General features: G+C 28.8%; 1 protein-coding gene and 1 long non-coding RNA gene across 3 annotated transcripts in view; both read left to right on the top strand.

Annotated features, from left to right (window-relative positions):
* The first annotated feature begins 4,715 nt into the window (after positions 1-4,715).
* LOC136088650 (uncharacterized) lies at positions 4,716-8,275 on the top strand. The gene is made up of 3 exons (XR_010642358.1): positions 4,716-5,778; positions 6,049-6,147; positions 8,081-8,275. It is a non-coding gene; the product is annotated as an uncharacterized LOC136088650 (long non-coding RNA).
* A 5,108-nt stretch (positions 8,276-13,383) lies between these two features.
* LOC100214528 (ran GTPase-activating protein 1) overlaps positions 13,384-15,358 on the top strand; it is a 63,318-nt gene continuing 61,343 nt past the window's right edge. The window contains exons 1-2 of one of the 2 annotated variants that reach the window (XM_065812889.1): positions 13,384-13,690; positions 14,640-14,772. In XM_065812889.1, coding sequence (XP_065668961.1) covers positions 14,664-14,772 — 109 coding nt within the window. In that variant the 5' untranslated portion in view covers positions 13,384-13,690; positions 14,640-14,663. Of the gene's footprint in view, positions 13,691-13,779; positions 13,914-14,639; positions 14,773-15,358 lie in introns of those variants that run through there. The other variant, XM_065812890.1, reaches the window with a different exon arrangement.

The raw sequence follows: 15,358 nt of genomic DNA, 5'->3' as shown, positions 1-15,358 counted from the left end.
GGAACATTTCTTGGGCTTCTGGCGACTAACTTACTTTGTACCAACCGCCTACGTACTATTCTCGAAGAAACGCTTAGATTTAAATCTTCTTTAATATGGCGGGAAGTTACAAAAGGATTGGCAACAGCAGCACGTTTTATCAATCTGTCTTCATGTTCAGTCGTTTTTTGTTTTCAGCCCCTTGTTTTGCCTACATTTTTCCGTTTTAGAGCATTTCTAATCATCATATGAGAACAACTTAATGTCTCTTGAATAAATTTGTGTGTTTTCCCTTCTTGTTTTAATTTAATGATTAGTTGTCTCTTTTCTGCACTACAATGCTTGCACGACCCATAATTTCTATTTTAAAATAAATTTATACGATTATTTTATATATTTCATTAAATTAACACTAAAATTAATCTTACCTTTAAGGTGGTACATAGGTAAATAGACGAATTTGTTTGTTATAGTATTTTTTTTGATATTTTATGTTTCTAAATTGTTATTGGACATTTGAAATGATATATATAAAAAAAAAAAAGTACCTAATTAGGACTAATTAAAGCCAATTTTAGCTAAAATGGAACTATATTCTGGCAAAGATTACTAAAAAACGAAAAAGAGTTAGCATCTGAAACTTTCACAAAGTTAAGTCTATATGGTACTTTATGTGCTGAAATTAAAAATAAAAAGGTTCTCAAAATACTTACTTCACACTACTCCATTGCAGATGTACACAATAAATACGACAAAATTTTTCATTGAATAATATAAAATTAAAGTCTTTAAAATAAAATATTAAACATTTTCTGAATTTCAGCACATTCTACTTATATCAGGGAACACTTGGTCCAAATTTGATAGAAAAAGCTCAAATACTTATTTCAGAATCCTTGCCAGAAGATCCAAAAACCTTGAGTGGAGAAAATCAATTGTAAAGTCAAAAAACAAATTATATTAAATTTAAAATTCTCCTTGTCCATAAACTTTGCCTTCTTTGTCCTTAATTTTGTCATCAAAACCTTTTCTAGTTGCTCTAAATCTCTTTCTTTGTTTTTTACCTTTGTCACTAGCTTTAATGTTCATTTCTGTATGCGGGTTTTATTTTTCTGATTCAAACCGCGAGTTTGAATCAGAAAAATCCTGATCTGCGATCCTGTTTCTGAAGAAGATATATCTATTGATTTTTTACGTCCCAATACTTTCGAACAGACAATCCTTTTTTTTCTCTTCTTTTAGAAGAACCCATATAAAAATATTATTCCAAGAAAAAATAGTTCTTAAGAAATACTGTTTCTCTAAAACTAACAAACGTGATTAGTGGTTTGAAATTATATCGTTTAGTCATTATGTAATAACTTTATATAAAGCTACATACACACTACGTTTTTATAAAGGATAATAAATACAGAATCAATAAAATAAACTACTTTTTATAGGGTTAATGTAAGGGTAAAATGTTGTTGCTAAGGGCGTTGCAATGATTTTAAAATAAAGTACTAGTACAAAATTCAAATTTTTAAGCCTTTACAGAGGGTTTTATTAAAAGATATTACAATAAATAGAATCTAGAGTAAATTTTGAATAGAATAAGTATAGTTTCCAAAAATTGATTTTTTCAGTTTTATATACCTATGTACCACCTTAATTAGCCTTACTAAAACCAAATAAACAAAAAGCTAATATAAATAAATTGATAGGAAACAACAGATATGTTATTTTAACCTACAAATCTAGATATGTTCGTATATAAAATTTGGGACTTCCCTAAAGTAATTTGAACAGTGTTACCAACATTTTTTACTCCCATTTCACTATTCAGTGTTTGTATTACTGTTATGCCTAAATTTATTAAATTATATTTAAATTCACATTAAATTATTATCACAAATCATTGTTTTACTAGCCACTACTATTATTTTATCCACAACTGTATATATATATATATATATATATATATATATATATATATATATATATATATATATATATATATATATATATATATATATATATATATATATATATATATAATTATATCGCAAGACTTAAGGAACTAATTATTTGCATTGCAACTTATATTTAAGGTAGGACAGTGGATCTTCTTTTGGAGAAACAGAACTTTGATTTCGCTGGAATATCTGTGTCTTAATCTTTTCAGGTCTGATATTCGATCAGTTTTCAACAGCGGTTAAGTACATCAATCCAGACTGCAAGACTGAGCTCGATGCTTGTCATAGGATCTTTTCAAAGGATCAAGAATGGTTTGCCTCTCATGTGCGCACCAACCAATATTTTACGCAAATTGTGAAATATGAGGATTCTGGATGTTGTTCTTGGAAAAAGAGCTCTTATTTCCATGTTATTCCCGGTCGATTTTTGCCTCCATCTTTTCCAATCTGCTAATCAGAAGATGGTTTAAAAAGCTGTAGCCGTTTCAGACGTCACCAGCAAGAATTGTTTTCTTTCTGTATTTTTTCTCATTGCCTCCTATATTCAGAGAACCACTCCTCAATCATAGAAATCATTCAAACTTCCTCCTTACGATTTGTTTTGTCTCTCTGTGCAATCAAGTTTGTCTCAGAGAATCTGTAAGCATTGTAACTTTTACTTTGCCTCCCAAGTTATTTTTGAAAATCTTGTCAGCATTATTCATTCCAATTTTATTAACCAAATGGCTATTGCCCTTTCGCAAGTTAAGTGCGGCGGCCGAGGCGCAGTGGTAAGAACGCTTGCTTAAGAAGCAGGAGAACCAGATTCGAAACGTGCTCTGGACATATTTTCGCGTCACGGTAAGGAAGGAGGCGTGAATTTCCTGGTTAAATGCACTTCCGCGGTGCTCTGTGACAAGACCATTAGGTCTTCTTAGGGCACCTAAACAACAACAACAAAAAGTTAGATCTTTTCGAATCGCCGTGAAACGCAAAAGAGAATTAATGGTCGTAATCGCGGTACAAGAGAACGCGGTTTTTGCTGAATGGTTCGATGAGGACGTATTCAAAACGGAAGGCCTTATTACTACAAATAATATTACTATTTCAAACAAATCAGACTGCCCTATTCCAATCATAATTATTGACCATTATTTAAAAAATCTTTGGATGAACGAAGAGTGAGGTAAGTTCCCATAATACACTTTGATTAAATTTAATATATAAAATAAAAGTAATATGACACGGAGGCCTACAAGAATAAACAACTGAAACAAACGTGGAAATACCCAATAAACTTTCTTTGTTTTAATTCTGTGTTTGAATGATATTCGAACACAGAAAAATGTAATTCATGTAAAAAAATTTAATAAAAATGCCTAAATTATAAACAAATGAGAAGCTAAGAAATGGTGACGTCTTTTATGGAAGGCCCCTAGAATTACTTTTAACAATGTATTTTTTGTTGTTGTTATTAATATGTCATTTATTTCAATATTAAAAAAAATCTGGAGAATCTGCCACTTGTAAAAGTTATAGTGTAAAAATAATGTGCCAAAGGTTTTTTTTTTTAGAGTGGGTTTCCTCGTCATTTGAAAAACGAGTGCAAAAAAATGGATTTAGATGAGAAGCATCCACATGAAAATACTGAATTGGAAATGTGCCAATAAAATGTTAAAACGTGTATTATAAGTTATTATTGGCATTATTGAAAAACTGTTATTGAAGAAACTCTCGAAAAATATGAAGTAATAAATGCAATTTCGTTACAACTAGTAAAAGTTGGAAAAGAGAGGTGAAGTAAAAATACCCTTCCTGATGCAGAAGGTGTATCATCTTTGACAATTTGGCAAAAAAAATAATTTTTTTTGCTAATAAATTGATACAGCAGAGAATTGAAGAACGCAGAAACATCAGTTTAATTGGATTGTTAAACTTTTAAATAACCCATTCATTTATAATTACGAATCAAATATTAATTCAAAATTAAAATTACCCTTCAAACATGGGTAAAAGATTACTACATCAATAGAGTAGTCCAAGCTTATCTATACACTTTTGTCCAAGATCATCTGTATTTTTTTTACTTCGACAACATCTGTCTAATATCTGGAAATCCAATGACCCTAACAACGTCTTTAGGAGGATGTCAGTGACGGAACCATCCCAGTCGGCATATCTAGTATTGTAAATACTCGGAGTATTGATCACGTATAACATACCGCCGTTGATACCAGAAAAATACGCATTTAGTTTTAAGTTTCGAATTCGAGTTCAATACCACTTATTTATCAAAAATACGTATTATTTAATATTTGATCAAAATGGGATACGATATCGTACCCGATTTTATACAAATATTAACATATAACGGAAAAACGAAAATCTTTGCTTTGAAGCGCATGCTTAATCTGAAATTGTGAAAGATAAATTTTAATTAAAAAGTTTTCACTTTAAGAAATTTAGTAAAAAGTTTGTCTGGAATGAAAAGGAATAGTCAGGAATAAATGAAAAGTTGTATGAAGAGATATCGTTCTGCTAAAGCAGTATCGCATATCTCCAATACAATTACAGTACTTTTTTTGTACTAAAAAAGATACTAAAACTTTATCATAAAAATATTTATTACTACTTTAAAAGTAGTAATAATAAAATAATATAAAATAATAAAATAAGCAAGGTATGAAATGATAGGATTTAAAATATATTTGAATTATATTAATTTAGGACTTCATAAAACTTAATAAATTTAAAAGTAACTTTTAAATTTATTTAGTTTGAATTTAAGTCCTAAATTAATATAATTCAAATATATTATAAATCCTATCATTTCATACCTTGCTTATTTTATTATGTTGATTATTATTTTATTAACATTTCTGTTATGCTATTACCTTTTTTTTGTACTGTTTTAAAAAATTTAGAAAAATAAATTAAAATTTCGAGCCAACACTTACATTTTATTGTTGCTAAACGTTAAATTTTGTTATAGCGATTGCAGTTCTTCTATCTGTTTTTTGCTCTTTAATAATTATTAATAAGTATTTGATTTAAATTAAATATAATTATAATTTGATATTTTATTACAACATATATGTTTTTATATATGAATATATATATGAATCTTTTTAGATATTTTCATGTTATTTTAAAATTTTTTGTTCGTGCAATTCAGGTTATATATGTTTATAGTTTGCATATATGTTTATATTATGTTCAAAGTTAAAAAGTTTTTGATAAATATATGTATGTAATAATATGTGTTATGTAATTGTTTTATAAATGTGTCATTAAAATAGTATAAAATGTATCTATTGTGTATATAAATATTATATGAGGTGTTTATATATGTTATATAAAGTTAAATAAATGTATTGTGTTTTATAGTTATTATATATGTTTATATTATGTTGTTTCCATGTTTTCAAAGTGTGCAACTTGGCAAACGTGTTGAGCAAGATTTTGCGTAAAGTTGTTTTTTATGTTACCAATGTTGTTACATTTGGCTTACCTTTATGTTGGTGTCTATTGTTAAAATTATAAGTGGTTTTATTATTGAAACTCACTGCTTTTAATCATTCACTAAAAGCGACTCAAGAAAAATCATTTTGCCGTATATACATTTTATTTATATCTCAATTTGAATTTTTAGAACCATGAAGTACCAACATGATTTGGTTTCTAAAAGCTAACATGAAATAACATTATTTAACAACTACTACTCTCTTATCATGACATCTTATCTCTATCAGATATAATGATTTTCGATTCATATTTGATGTTTTTCTTTGTATTTACTTATCAATTACATTTTTTCATTTCAGATTTATCATATGATGGATTTATGCGATATAAAAGAAAAAATGTATGTAAATTTTTATGAATTTTTCTAGGCTTTTCTAAATGTGTTTCTTATTCACATTTTATTTTACAAGCAAGGTCTGCAAGCAAATTTAACTTGAAAATTTTTTTTAGCTTTTAAGGAGAATTGGCGTTATTCTTTGTTTTATTTAATTTGTTAAAATATAGTAGTATTGACAAATAAATGTTTGTTTGTACTTGGTTTTTTACTTATCTGTTTTCAGATTCTTATAAACTAGGCAACTTAGCTAAGCAAGTTTTGTTTTATTTTTAGTGCTATTGGAAAGAGCTGAAAGTTATTTTTTAGAGTGATTGAAAAGAACTGAACCGTGTTTTGTAGTTACTTCACACGGTGTAACTGATACTGGTATGAGTAAGTTTACTATTTTGTTTTAATTATATTGGATTTATTTTATATATTTGATATATATTATATTAGATATATATTTTTTGTATTTAAAACTGACTGTAATTTGTTGACACGAAAGTTTATAAAGTTAAATCTGCCTATATTTCAGTATATATATATATATATATATATATATATATATATATATATATATATATATATATATATATATTTACTTTAGTGTAAAATATACTGACTGACATTGCTTCAATATTTTATACAAGATTGTGCATTTTTTTTTTTTTTTCATTAAGGTAAAAATAATTTTGTGCATTGTAGATTCATTTTTAAATTAAAAATAATTGATGTAAATAAATATTGTTTATTATTTTTGATAAACGACTTATGTATATAAACATATAAAAAGATATAGATTTCAATAAATCTTAAGTTTAAATAAAGTCTTTGATTAGAAAAGATCGCAATTTGTAAGATTCTTTTACGTTCATTCATTCAATTCTAACAATAGTAAGATTACTGCTAATATGTTTAATGATTGGAAATAGTAAAAAGACATGGGAAGTAATTAAAGAAGTTACAGGGAAAAAACAATTACAAAAAAACACCACAATTCCGAATAGATTAAAGCTAACTATGAACAAACAAATATTTGATAAGAAAAAAATAGCTGAAAACTTCAACAAATTTTTTATAAACATAGGTAAAAATATAGATTTCAATAAATCTTAAGTTTAAATGAAGTCTTTGATTAGAAAAGATCACAATTTGTAAGATTCTTTTATATTCATTTATTCAATTGTAACAATAGTAAGATTACTGCTAATATGTTTAATGATAACAGTGAAATTGAAATAGATAGTATTAGGCTCAGCAAAGTTATTAATGTAAAATGCAACTTGAAAATAGTTGTCAAATGAAAAAAATAGATCTAGGCAAGATGAAATTAATTGTTGTTGAAATGCAAGAAATGTAACTGGGCGTGCAGAAAACTTACTTGACAGTATTCAGTGCCAAGCAGTGGTAATGTCTGTTAATTTGGATTTACTTTAGACACTTCAGAACAAAGAAAAGTATGAGTTTAGCTATTTATAGTAACAATTAACACTTTTAAATCTAAATAATTTTATTTTTTTTTATAATTTCTATCATAATTATGTTCTTTTTTTCTTTTCTTTTTTTTAGTTTGTCTTCCCTTTGTCATCTTTTGATTAGTTAGCTAACTGTTGAAACATGGTTTTAATTTTGTAAATTTAGTATGATGTGAAATTTACTCAATTAATCATTAGTCAACGGTTAGAGAGAAGCTGGAGCTTAATTAAGAAATGCTGGAAATTAGCTTTTAATCAAGGTAAAAATAATTTTGTTTACTGGTAACATAATAAAACCAGTTAATACTATTTATTCCGTGTTTTTTTACTTTTGTTAACATGCTGCTTTGGAAACACTTTCCTTCTCTCTCTCTCTCTCTCTCTCTCTCTCTCTCTCTCTCTCTCTCTCTCTCTCTCTCTCTCTCTCTTTCTCTCTCTCTCAATTAGATGAGAGGGAAATTTAATGAAACTTATATAATTACTGAGCTCTTACGTATTTCTTAAAACCACAAATAATAATAACAAATATTTTACGAGTTGCTTGCTATTCTATGATATTGTTGCTCAAATTGTTTAACTATAATTGTCCCTTGATTGTTCAATTATTGTAATAAATGAATTCTTTTTAGTCCAAGTATTTAAGTTAATAAAATATCTTATTAAGTTGTAGTGTTATTTGCCAGTGTTACTACATTGTGTTGTCTAGCCTTTTTATAATCTTTTTGAATTATTCTGTTGACACAAAATATATATTTTCTGTTATTATTATCCTAATTCTACTACCAATAAAATGCATATAGTACTTTTGTAATTAAAAATTGTAATTTTTTTTTCGTTTCTCTTTTTAGGTATTTGCAGGCTTTACTTGACTTTCCTTTTCTGGTACCTGTGTTGCGACAGATTTTAAAAAGAACTCAACTGATGTTAATGCGGTCTTTATGTCGTTAACTATAAGCAATGACGTTGCTGATAGGGACTCAAAGTTAAAATATTTATAGATAAATTTGTATTTAATTTTTTAGATAATATATCAAAGTTACTAATGTGTTTTTATTGTTATTAATGATTTAATAACTCATAACCCGTATTACGGGTTGCTTACTGCTAGTCATTATCATTATGTTATGAATTCATAATAGTTAATAAAATTGTATTGAATATTCTCTGGTTATCGCGTTTTATACGTGTTTAAATGTGAGTTTGATACTCATTAGGCGTCGTATTGTATACCTGTCTTTATACACATCTGATGTCTATTTTTAATGCGCGTTCGACACGATAAAATGGCTAACATATATGCGTAAATACCGCGTATTCTGGAAAGTTTTGAATGCGCATGTAATACCAGGAAAATTTCGTATTGAATATTCTCTAGTTATCGTGTTTTATACGTGTTTACAAGAGTTTCAAATGCGAGTTTGATACTCAGTAGGCGTCGCATTGTATACCTGTCTTTATACGCATCTAATGCGTATTTTTAATGCGTGTTCGACACGAGAAAATGGCTAACATACATACCACGACGATACGTATTTAAATGAGTTTCTAATGCGCATTTACAACTAAATTTGCCGGCTGGGATCATGCATCCCTCCACCAGAGTCTAAAAGTCCTAAAATATTTTAGAAATTGGGGATCTTTTTTTTTTTAGGAGACGCAAATGTGGTACATAATACAAAAATATTTCCACATCCTTTTCCCACCCTGAAAATTCCTGGATCTGTCATTGGAGGATGTAACTACACCTAGTTGTTTTTCTCCAAGTTCAATATCATTTGGAAAAATTATTTCCGGATGTAATACATCTGAAAAAAGTCTTGTATGTAACTACATCTGGTTAAAATAACGGATTTATATTTAATATTTTTTTCCAGATGGAACTGCATCTGAAAAACACAAATATGTAACTTCATCCAGTTAAGTAATGCATTATTATTTCATAACTTTGATTATGGTGACTTGTCCTGTCTTGATATACCTAAAATGGTGCCAATAGTTATTTTACCTACATATGAAGATGTAATAAAACCCTACTAGCTTGTAAAACATCAGTTGAAACCAACAGCAGCTACAAAAGAGCTATCACAGAGATTTCTGAGAAGGTTGCATTAACTGTTGAAAAAATATGGTTGAAAGCGTCACTACTGGCAATCACTCATACGCGATGATTGGCTTCTATCATGATAAATACAGAAAACTATTGTAAAACATCAAGCGCAGCATTTATGATGGCAAAGTGAATGCTTTCAAAGAAGATGCTAGACATAAATTGTTTGACATCTGCACCTGTAAGTGCGTGTTTGACATCTGCTATTTTATTTGGATGGATCAACCTCAGGACCAAAAGCCTTTTCAGGCCAAAAATTGGTAAGACACTTATAAATTGTGAAAATTAGAGGTTCGAACAACAGCAAATAAACTTGTATGTGGCAAGCGAGGATCCATCAACAAATCTGACACACTTAGTAACTTATGCCATGAGAGTTTATTCATCTGTTTGGTTTAGTATTAAGATGCATCCTTCATGCAAAGATGGTGTGCGACATCTTTTTAAACTTATTCAGCAATCACGTTACTTATTGCAAGTATTGCAAGATATCGTAGGTCCTTTATTACAACGTAACGGCTATTTTACTCATCTAGAAAATTTCTCACTAGCAATAACTAGTGATAAACACCAGCCCATTCGTAATTTAAGATTAAGAACCATTCTTAAATTGCGACTGGAAAATGTCACACACTGCATACTTTAAGTTTGCTTAAGCTTAACTTAACGTGAATTTCCACTCATCCGTTTTTTTACAGGAATAGATAAGGCAAGGAAAAAATAATCACATGAGCATGCGTAGTATAAGTTTTAATTTGTACAAAGAAAAACTACGCATGCTCATGTGATTATTTTTACCTTCCCAATCCTGTAGAAAAACGGAAAAGTGGAAACTCATCTTTAGATGCACATGATTACATAGAACTCATTAATTGGAAAGACAATAAAATAACTGATCCAACATTGATAGCTGATGTGTACGAGGAAGATATTTAAGTGGTAGACAACTAACAATTGAGTTTGAAAGACTTTCATGCCATATTCAATCAGTGGAGCGGTGTTTCAAGCTCGTGACTGAGGCTTCGATGGCTGTATGTGGAGCAAAATCAAAATATAGTTTTATTCAATTGTGATTACATGCACGCCTCATGATGCCAGTGTTTTACACAAAGTCAGAATACCGAGCTTCCGAATCAACACAGAAATAGAGTGAAATGACAGGTTTTCTAAAACTCAATAATGGGTATTAAAATAATTAATGAATAGATTAAAAAAAAAATTCTTTTTCATTGTCAAGACAAGTCATCTGCTTATCATGATTCGATATTTTGGTTGAAACTAAAGCCATAGCTTTAGAGCAGCAGCAGTCATCCTTGGTCGTTTTGCACCAGGTTTTCATATGCTGACAATTGAGATTGCTGCGATCAAATTAGTATTATAAAAATACTTTTAAAAGAATTTACTGTAGGTACATCAACTATATCCTGCGCTTCCAAACCTCCAACGACATACAACGTTGTTTTTTAAAAACAGGTATTTTTTTAATTATATGCTGAATTTAATGAGAAAGCGTGAAAAAAGATACGATGTATAGGTTATATATGATTTTGTGTGGCCGTGGCACAGTGGTTAGAGCGCTTGCTATATAAGCAGGAGATCCAAGATCGAAACGAGCTTTGGACCTAATTTTGCGTCACCGTAAGGAAGGAGGCGTGAACTTCCTGGTTAAATACACTTCCGCGGTGCTCTGTGACAAGACCGTTAGGACTTCTTGGGGCACCTTAAAAAAAAAAATATAGTCTAAGAATAAATTAAACAATATTGAACGATATTGCGTGTTGTTGAAAAAGAGCGATTTCTGGTTTGAGAAGGGGATGACCAGGCTTGCGCACAAAAATCTAGAGGTTGTTTAATGAACAGCTGCTACAGTTTTTCATAGCTGAAAAGCTCCGACATTACAAATAACCTCTTGAGTTAACCCGACCATCAACGTCTGCCATGGCATTATTAATTAGATTTTCCGACAACTAACTTGCATTACTTTGCACTTCTCAAAGTTTAAACTCACAAAACAGTTGTGCAACCAGTTTACAGTGTTGTCGATGAAAGCTTGAAATTTTTAATAATCAAAGGAAAATTGATTGATTTCGATATTTTGTATAAGCTTTTCTAATTAAACCTATACGAACTATTTTAAAATAATTTGGTATAGCTTTAATTAGAGTCTGATAAGTCATTGATGAAGAACACAAATAGCAGTGATGCAAGAACTAATCCTTGAGGGACGCCACTTGCCTGAAATACCACAGGCAAAAATCTTAAGAAAAGTCGTTGTGTGACAATGTGTTAAATGCCTTGGCAAAGTTGGTAAAAGGTTTTTAAAAAGTTTTTAAACGAGCCACATTAAACGTCGTCATTATAAAAACAATTCAAAGTTTTTTTTTTGTTTGGTTCCAACCAACCAGAAAAAAAAAAAAATATATTTCAAACTATAATTCTTTGGGAATATAAATAAAGCATATTTAATTGCTATGCACCAAGTAAATTTATTTCTTACCTCATCAATAAAAATATTTTTTTACTTTTTTGTAATTAAAATCTCATTACGATTTTTTTTGTCTTCCATCTTCTAACGCCCCTATTATCTTGGCACCCGGGGTACGTATGCCCCTTTTGCCTCTCTTTCTCGGCAGTCCTGTTTCCAGCGGGTATTGTTTGGTAGCATTCATAGAAATAGAAAAATTTAATATTTAATTTCTGAAGTTGATAAACCACAAGTACAACATAATTATTACATGTGGTTGAAATGCATTGCAAAAATATTCGCAATAGATATCAACTGTGTTACTTTCTTTTCTAAAAGATTTGAATAGTGTGCAGAACACCCATAAATTAAAATATTTAGATATGTTTCTTTGATTAAATCCCTCATTTTTTTCATCTTATTTTCATTGCCTGTTTCTACAGCGAATACTTTCTTAAGATCTTTAATGACGTTACAAGGGAGTTAGGTACAATACTTGGCTATTTTTTATTTGATGCACAATCAGTTATGCATTAAAGTTTATACATAAATCCGTCCTATGCAAGCAATAGTCGGATCATTAGTAACACAACTCCACCCATCTTGCATAATAGTCCAACAACAAAAGATCCACTGCAATTTACACAATAAACGACACTGTTGGTCAACTGCAAAAGCTATCGTGCACAACATAAGAAAGTGATCAAGGCTTTTAATAACTAATGATCTAAAGGTCAGTAAACAAGTATTCACAGTCTCATTAGCTGGAGACCGTATGCTTGACATGCTTAAGAGTAGCTTTCGAGTCCGAAGCCTTGTTCTATGGCGCACATTGTATACTTCATTGTTCGTACACACTTGGAATTTGCATTACAAACCTAGTTACTATATCTAGCTCAAGATACTGTTAAACTCGAGCAAGTTCAACAACGAGCCACGAAACACATCTCTACCATAAAGCACTTACCCTTCACTCAGCGACTATCAAAATTAAGCCTGGCAGCGCTAAGCAAACAACAAGAAAGAGCAGATCTTATTGAACAGTACAAAGTTAACCGCAAGATTGACATAATTAACTTTGTGATCCCTCAGCGTCTACCAACCTCAACGTCATCAAAGTACAGTTTTCGAGCTCGCAGACACACCAAGCAACTCAAAGCGCAACTTGTTCAAAATGCGTCAATTCTTTACCAACTATGTCGTCAAACCATGGAACATTTTAACCCAAAACACGATAATTCAACAAATATAAATAACTTCAAACATGAACTATCATTATTATAGCACTTCACTGTATTTTAAAAGCTACTATAAATACTATTTTTGAATTTTAATTTTCACAACCAATAAAAATTACAAATTATTGGTTGTGAAAATTAAAATTAAAAAAAGTTATAACCAGTAAGATTTAAAAATTTAAGATAAAAATTTTTTAAATAAATATTATTTATAGTCTGTACTGTTCTTAGTAGAATTTATTTTTAACTTAAAGATTGCGTAAAATCTACTTTATGTTTACAGCGGCGGGCTTTTTTAGCTTTTCCATGTGCGAATTTTGTTAATTTACAATATTCTTTTATGTTTACTATTTAAGACAAAGATAGAAGTATCAAAGCATATGAAAACTCCTTATTGATAAATTTCATAAGATAGTTTAATAAGTTATAAAATAACATTGATAATTTATATAAATAAGTTATTATAAATATAATGCATGATCCATTTAACTAGCATGCGGTGTTACACATTTTAGAATTTTGCAATAATATTTTTATACATACTGCCGATATGTATAAAAAATATATATTTACAATAGCTATTTATCAATTCGTATATCGTAGTTACCCAAGTAAATAAACGTAATAATAATTGTTCATTAATGCACATGTAAGTTCTGAGGATTCAAGTTTATTTTTAGTTAAGAATTTCTGTTTTCTGAAAGTTTATTTTTAGTGAAGAATTTCAAATTTTCTTATAGATTTACTTATAAATTACTACCTAATAAGAAAATTTGGTGTAAACCATTTAGTGGTATAGAATCATATTCACACATGACCCGCATCAGCGCTATTTCTTATGAGCTTTTAATGCTACACATGGCTCACATTAAGTATTTTTGTCAGATAATTTCTATTTGAAGTTATTACTATTAGTAGTTTCTGTTTAAAATTAGTATAATTTAGAATTAACAACTAGTAATTGATAAAATTAGCATTTAGATAAGTAAAATTGGCAGTAAAAACAAAAGCAGAAGCTACATTTACACTAACTATGTGTAGAACTAGTTTAATAAATTAGTAATTAACAATTTTTTTTTTAAACTATTCAAATGTTTATGATAAACATAATTATAAACATTGAAAGTTTATTTCATATCTTTTTAATTTCACATATTAGCCTGATTAGGTCATTTACTTTGGAAGCTATTTTCCTAGGTAGTTTTTGTGGCCCTTTTTGTTTATTGTAATTTGTGAGAACTTGACTTACTTAAACCTAAACAACTTAATAGAGGTATTAAACCTAATGCTTTTTTGTCTAGTGGTTACTGCTCGAGCAGCAACTGGAGCATTCCAGTTCTCTTTTTTTCACAGAATTGCAAAGTCAAGGAAATAACAACAGTTAAAATAAGTTCTTAAATGAACTAAAAACTGCTCTAATAATAATAATTGTTTGCTGTAGACTTTGCTGTAATAGAATCTGTAATTTGCTGTAATAGAATCTAAACATTTTGATTAATTTTTTTTTAGTAGTTCTACAAATTTTTTTTTTAAATGTGAGTAATTTTTATAGAAGCTTTTGTTAAAAAGTATTTTATTTTTTAATGCATTTTTTTTAGACTCAACTGTGCAGTTAAAGGTAAATGGCATCAATAAACAGTCTTGTTGAACAGCTTTCTGCAACCAAAGTTGACTATGTTAATGAGTTAAGTTTTGCTGGTCGCAAAATGAAACTTGACACTGCAGAAGATGGTTAGTACATTGTCTTTTAAAATTTATAGCTAAAATTATTTTAACTATAAAATGTTTATTGGCAATAATAAATATTTCCTGGTTGAACATTGATATTATAAATAAATAAAAAAAATGTATCAAAAGAAAAATAAATTAAAAAAAAAGATTGGGTTCCCCAAAATTTTGTATTTATTTCCACTTGAAAACTTGAACAAAAAAATACTTTTTTAATACACAATTAAAAAACTTTTTTAATACATAGTTATGCTTTTTAGATTAATTACAATGTAACCATGTAACAGTGTAACCATGTAACCATGAACTTGGTAATGTGGCAATTTACCAATTTAATGAAAAAGTTTATTAAAACTAAATGGTAATGGTTTACATAAAGAATATATGGTTTACTTTGAATACAATTCTTTTGTTTATGTTTTTTTGATAAATAGTTTTTAAAGTTATTTGATTATGACCAGATAGATTTGATTTAAATAGTAAATTATTATTCTGTTAAATGTACTGAAATATTTATTTTGTTGCATATTGTTCTTATCTTGTGTTACAACAAAACTTGTCTATTTTATGACTTAAATGGTGTCAACTA

Source organism: Hydra vulgaris, chromosome 12 (genome assembly GCF_038396675.1).
Source record: "Hydra vulgaris chromosome 12, alternate assembly HydraT2T_AEP".
Lineage (NCBI taxonomy): Eukaryota > Metazoa > Cnidaria > Hydrozoa > Anthoathecata > Hydridae > Hydra > Hydra vulgaris.
This window is presented reverse-complemented; position numbering and strand designations above follow the sequence as displayed.